General features: G+C 43.1%; 1 protein-coding gene across 1 annotated transcript in view; it reads left to right on the top strand.

Annotated features, from left to right (window-relative positions):
* The first annotated feature begins 192 nt into the window (after positions 1-192).
* ptprq (protein tyrosine phosphatase receptor type Q) overlaps positions 193-6,428 on the top strand; it is a 29,602-nt gene continuing 23,366 nt past the window's right edge. Inside the window, exons 1-15 of the mRNA XM_076142386.1 lie at positions 193-237; positions 358-483; positions 589-733; positions 926-1,210; positions 1,309-1,526; positions 1,867-2,047; positions 2,183-2,560; positions 2,957-3,268; positions 3,851-4,144; positions 4,232-4,531; positions 4,899-5,029; positions 5,290-5,419; positions 5,494-5,647; positions 5,805-5,911; positions 6,070-6,167. Coding sequence (XP_075998501.1) covers positions 193-237; positions 358-483; positions 589-733; positions 926-1,210; positions 1,309-1,526; positions 1,867-2,047; positions 2,183-2,560; positions 2,957-3,268; positions 3,851-4,144; positions 4,232-4,531; positions 4,899-5,029; positions 5,290-5,419; positions 5,494-5,647; positions 5,805-5,911; positions 6,070-6,167 — 2,904 coding nt within the window. The remainder of the gene's footprint in view (positions 238-357; positions 484-588; positions 734-925; positions 1,211-1,308; positions 1,527-1,866; positions 2,048-2,182; positions 2,561-2,956; positions 3,269-3,850; positions 4,145-4,231; positions 4,532-4,898; positions 5,030-5,289; positions 5,420-5,493; positions 5,648-5,804; positions 5,912-6,069; positions 6,168-6,428) is intronic.

Genomic DNA, 6,428 nt, shown 5'->3' with positions numbered 1-6,428 from the left:
TACATTGAGAGGTTACAGTCCTGAGGTCAGACTTGGAAATTTTGTAGCAGTGACTCCAAATCAAAATAGAGCTTCCATGACTACAAAGGGTCTGAAAAATTCCTCAAGTGTCATTAATTCACATCGGAAAGTGACGACTCATCCGGTTTGCTCTGTGCCTGATTGGTGAAATGGAGTGACCCCACTGCTCTGATGGATACAACCCAGCATTTATGGATACTTGCTAGTTTATGTCAGGTGAGACTTTCACTTACACTATATCCTTTTCTTTGTAATATGAACACCTGGAAAGACATGACTATAATGTTCCATGTCCTCCTTTGACTACAAATCTAACATTCTGTACCTGTTCCATAGGTGGTGTTGCTGATCTGTGAGCAGCATTTAAACCCTGTTGAGGTTGAAATTGGGTTTCAGCCCTTCCCTTCCAGTGAAGATCCAGACAGCTACACAATCATGTGCAGGACTGCAAATAACCATATGGTCAGAGCGATGCACAAGGGAGAAGACAAAGTTTGGTTCAGCTTCTTCAGTTTTAGTGTGTTTGATTTGAGAAATACATCTGCCGCTCTCACAACTCCTCTGCAGGTGTATGCGGAGCCCATCCGTCACTCAGGATATTCTGGTTACTGTAAGATGTTGCTGAGATTGGTTGATAACTCAGACGGCTATAACATCACGTTGAGAGCCAGCAGGAATAAAACCACACTGCAGGCAAAAGCATTTCACTTTGGTGAGTATGTGCGACCTCTGACACTGATTGGCACCGTTTCTTGAACAGGAAATGTGTTTGGAAATGCTCCTGTCTTGTTTCATAGCACAGGAAAGGATATACTTGTTTAGAATACTTAAACTGGGACTTGTAGCTTGATATAAAAGTAACAATGTATCGTTTCTCCTCTCATCTTATCTGGCTTTGCCCCAGTTCCTGTCTCTCTTTCTTCCCTCCATGTATACAGCACGGCAACTACCGCTCTCTTGACGTGGAAACTGGTCGAACAACAAAGCCTCTCCACTCTGAGCCTCTATAACACTCACACACAATCTGTCACACACATCTTCCACATAAATTCAGCTGAGGCACAGTCCCAGTACACAGTCAAAGATCTCCAGCCTGGCACACGCTTCAAAATCACAATCACGGCGACAACATTGCTCAGCGATCTTCATGTGACCTTGAAGCAGACATTTAGCCTCGGCATGGAAACAGGTACAAGACAAACACCTTCCACATATGTACATGTTCTTCAGCAAAATGATGGATTAATAATCAACATTCAAACTGACAACATTCGTTTTGACCTATAGCTCAGTGCCCCAGTGGCTGGTTGGCCAATGGGAGAAGCTGTTACACGGTGAGGAGAGCAGGATTGCCCTGGAGCGACGCCCAGCACAGCTGCAGAGACGCCGCAGCTGGAGGTCACCTGGCCGACCTGCAAACACCGGACGATTTCAACTACGTGTCTTCTCATCTGCTTAGCCGCAACGACCTGCTGCTGCTGTGGACAGGACTCAATGACCAGCAGGTAACACACATGGTGAAGCACAAGTGAACTTTTGTTTTAATATTTAATTCGTAAATAGTATGAAACTGTGTTCATACATAATACATAATATTTCATAAATTTCATTTTGGCTGCCTCAACTTAAGCCCTGACAAACTTGTTTCAAGACAGTGGGTGATGCAATAGAAATCCATCAGTGACATCATTGTTTATCCGTGAAGTGCATTGCTGATAGGGTATTAGATTTTACTTTCAAAACAGCAAAAGCTCCACTGCAGCGCCTCCTCCTTAGAGAGAAGTGCTGGAGTTGCAACTTGGTAACAGCAGAGATGATGATGATGTTTGTCACGTCGCTCCACAGGAGGAAGGCCGGCCTCTCTGGTCTGACGGCTCGGCCTATAACACCACCAACTCCACGACCTCATTACTGCCGGCCAATCAGACCGACTGCTTCGCCCTTCAGAGGAACGCCACAGGGCCAGGATACTTTCTCACTCCTTTCTTCTGCAACATCCGTTTACCCTTCATCTGCCACTACCAGGGTAGCTGACAGTGCACCTTGTTCAGAGCATTTGCACTATTTGTAAGAATACCCTGAAAAAAGCAAACTCAGGGTTATAAGCACACAAGCTTACTCAGGATTTGATGATGTTCCTCTGCTTCTCCCTCGGCTCCAGTCCCTCCATCCGCTACCTCGTTCTCCTTTGACCTGGTGCAGGTGACAGAGCAAGAAGTAGAGCTTCGCTGGAGTGACCTTTCCTCCGCTAATTCATTTGGTCTTTCGGTTTCGGAGATACTGCTCCAATACCAAGAGGAGGCGAGGGGAGAGCCGGGGAGCGGTGAAAAGGACAGAGGCTTCAAGTGGACAGAGGACAAGAAAGGAACACAGAGCAGGAGTGGTGTAAAGAAACTTGTGAAAGTCCCCATCTTCCTCTCTTCCAGAGGAGTTACAGTGGCAGGTCTGTCTCCAGGAAGCGTCTACTCTTTCACCCTGCGAGCCGCTTACCCCTCTGGCTCCTCTTGGAGCTTGGGACAAACACGCACTGCATACACTCGTGAGTCAGCTGACAACCAGCCACACACATGCAGCAGATTACAAAACCTGAAATAAAATGCACTTTTAACCAACTATTTATTATTATTATTATCATTATCATTATCATTATCATTATCATTATCATTATCATTATCTTTATTATTATTATTATTATTATTATTATTATTATTATCATTGTTATTATTATTAACCCCATTATTGATTTGACCCACTTATTTCTGTTGGTTTCTCTGTGGTTTACTGTGAGCTGCCAGTTGTTCGAATCATGCTGTGTCATTTTGTGGATGAAAGCTTCAATTTCCAATCAGTGTTGGTTGAAGTGACACTTCAGCATTCCAGCGCATAAACATCTGCTAACAAAATAGCATCAAAGCTTTTCTTCTTTTCTTCACAGGGCCTCTTCCTCCGCAAAATATCACCTTTGGCCACATCACAGACAGTCAGGTACACATTCACTGGATGCTGCAGGAAGCACAGCATGTGGCCGGGTGGACATTTGTTGTGCACCATATGGACCTACTGTCACGAGAAGAGAGGACAGCTGGAGTGACCAACATCTCCAGGTCATCAGGAGGTGGTGGACTGCATTTATACACTGCAATGATTAAAGGGTTGGAGTCATACAGGAAGTACAGGATAAGAGTTTACACCATCACACAGCATGGCATTGAGAGCTGTGGACACACACCCCTGATTGTACAGACAGGTAAGAAATGATATGAGAAATGATATGAGTTGATTTGAAACTATATCTGTGGCTTTTTAATTTGTCTTGGCTCTGAAAACATCACAAAAATTAGAACAAGTAACTCCAGACAGCCACAGAAAAGCACAATTTCTCTGTGTTTGCCTTAGTACAGTTATCTCATTCATCCAGGCAGCGTAATCCCAAATTAAACGGATCCATTTGGCTTTTTTGTGAAACTGAAGAAGTTTTTCTGCATCACTGAATGACACTTAATGCAGGCAAAAACCCCACAGCTATTTTCTTGTCTTATCAGCCCTGTGAGTGCTGAGTGGTGAAACTGAGAACACATTATGAAGCCACTGCAGCGTTAAATCCTTCAATTTAACAACAAAAGCCAGTTTGCATCACTTTGTTTTGGCTTTCTCTCTGTGATCATCGGTGTAGCTGATACTATTTAATTTGTCTCGACATGATCAAATCTGCTCATCTCTCCCTGCTCTACATTCACCTGATTAGTTGACTCAGGTGTTGTGTGCATAGTATTTTGTTTAGTTTTATGCCGGCCGCTGCTTTACTCTCTGCTGCTTGTGTGCCTCTCAGCTGTGAGAGCCCCTGGTGGTCTGGTGATATTGAGTGAGGAGGGAAACACCACAGCCTGCTGGACCCGCCCCTCTGATGACCCCCCAGATGGTTATAATATCACATCACACCCACTCAAATACCACAACCCAAAGTCACTGTGGATAAACCAGTCCAGCCCTAGTGCATTGTGGGTAAATGACTCTGTGTGTGTCGCTCTGGGTGGACTCACTCCTGGTGAGACTTATGAAGTGGGCGTGGTCTCACTGAGGGGTAAAGACAAGAGCGAGAGGACCAGCATCATACACACAACTGGTAAGAGATAGTTACACTTTGGTTTTTGTTCATTCTATAAAACATTTTAATCTATTTTTCTGCTTTTGTGTGTGCATCTATATTCAGATCCAATGCCAGTACAAGCAGCCATCCCTTTCTCAGTGAGGACAAACTCTGCCCAACTGTACATCCAGCCTCCACGGGAAGGTCTAATTGATGGGGTCAAAGTGTGTGTGTGTCAGGGAGTGTGTGACGACGCCTGTGAAGGATTGTGTGGATACACGTGTGACTGGCACTTCCTGTCAACGGGTGTTCATATGGTCACCCTGAGCAACCTGAGTCCAGGATCAGAACATCATCTCAGGGTGTTCAGCACCAGCCGAGAACGGACTGGACCCAGTCACTCTGCCCAACCTATTAGAACAAGTGAGTCACCACTGCTTCACTTTAATCGTACACAGGCACACACACACACACACACACACACATTCACACATACAGTACGCTACCCTTGTGTTTATATTTCTATATATCACCTAAAAATAAAGAATGTTTTAAGAGTGCTATAGAACTATAAGGATTTTATGTTATTTCTTTTATTTATTTATTTATGTTTTTATTTCATCATTATATTATTATTATTATTATTATTATTATTATTGTTGTTGTTGTTGTTGTATTTTTCATTTTATTCAACCATCATAATAACTACCTTTTTAGTTTTGTAATTATTTATCTAATTAGCATTTCCAACATGTTTGATCAGTAATCCCAGTATGATTTGTGCTTGTAGGCCTGGTCCCTCCTGACAGATTAAGGGATGGGCAGGTGACAGATTCTGCTATAGAGCTTCTCTGGGATCCTGCACCAGGACAGGCGCTCAACTATGAGGTCATCTGCTTCAACTGTGACCACACAGTCATGGTAAAACATTTCTGTATCATAATGTGACATGAAAGAATTCAGATATAGCAAAGTGAAATACAGTAGTAAAATGCAGGTTTGATGCACCTGAGCAAGGCACTAATAAACACTTTCTGTGAGGGAGATTCATAGTTTATAGTATATAATATTTATGTATGAATGTGTTTAAACCTCCCTACCCTCATGGATTATGAGGGAATTGTGCTGTTATACTGTATGTTATCTAGTGTATATAAGCTGTTATATACGTTGTGTTGCAGGCACAGAAGGTGTTTAGTCAGCGTGCAGTGTTTTCTGGTCTGACTCCAGGACGACTGTATCACTTTGCAGTACGAACAGAGAAGGAATCGTTCACCGACAGCTCCCCCGTCGCTATAAATATCACTGCCGGTAAACTCATACACACACATTTGGCAAAATCTTATTCTTGAGTAATTCCAAAAGTTTTTTCTTCTGTGTTAAAGCCCCTGCCACAGTGGAGGCGTCTATTTTAAATAAAACAACATCATCTATATCCATAAGTTGGAGTGAGGTCAGAGGAGTGGTCAGCGGATTCATCCTGTCAATCAAAAACAAAACCTCCAGTCAAAAGCTCGACATTTTTAAAAAGGAGCTCAGGTCGGTCTCACTCTTTTCATTCAATAATATTTGTGATTACTGTCACCATGAGGACGCAAGGTCGTGTAAACTTCACTGAGTGGAATGTTGCTTAGGGGATATAAACACCCTTTTGTAACAGAAAAGACTAACAGTGAAATCTGTGTGTTTTCTTCAGATCTTACATTTTTGAGGGTCTTACTCCTGGGAGCTGTTATACCATTGAAGTGTTTAGCAGCAGTGGGGAAAGGAGGAGTAAACCTGCAACTATTAGCCTGCATACTAGTGAGTATAATGCAGTTTATGTGTGTGTATGTATGTGTATGACATTTGTATTACAAAATAAAAGTCAGAAGAGTTCGAGATTTTATGAAAAGACGTATGATGATGACGATGATGATGATGGTGTATTAGTATGTTTCGTAATGGGTTTCTCTGTCCAGTCCCAGAAGTGCCACAGGAATTGATCCTTGCAGAGCAGATTGTGACGTCTGTGTTTGTCAGCTGGAGACCCCCGCCAGGACAAGTGGAGGGCTACAAGGTGGCACATTATCTCATTCATCCATGACTCAATACCTCTCACAATCAAAGCAGCAAGGGTCGGCGTGCATTTATACAGGTTGTTATTTTCTGTAAGAGTTCAAAGAAGGCAACCTGTGTCCAGATCCATACACACCTGTTGGTTGCCTAGTAACTGCTTTCGACACAGCACAGCTTTGGTTACCGGCCCTTTAAAGATGTATGACCTCCTTCGAGCCACATCCAGGAAGAATGACCAAGCACTCACATACACAACGCAAAC

This window comes from Genypterus blacodes, unplaced genomic scaffold (genome assembly GCF_046128005.1).
Source record: "Genypterus blacodes isolate CSIRO-AG114 ecotype Tasmania unplaced genomic scaffold, CSIRO-AGI_Gbla_v1 ptg000021l_1, whole genome shotgun sequence".
Taxonomy (NCBI): Eukaryota; Metazoa; Chordata; class Actinopteri; order Ophidiiformes; family Ophidiidae; genus Genypterus; species Genypterus blacodes.
This window is presented reverse-complemented; position numbering and strand designations above follow the sequence as displayed.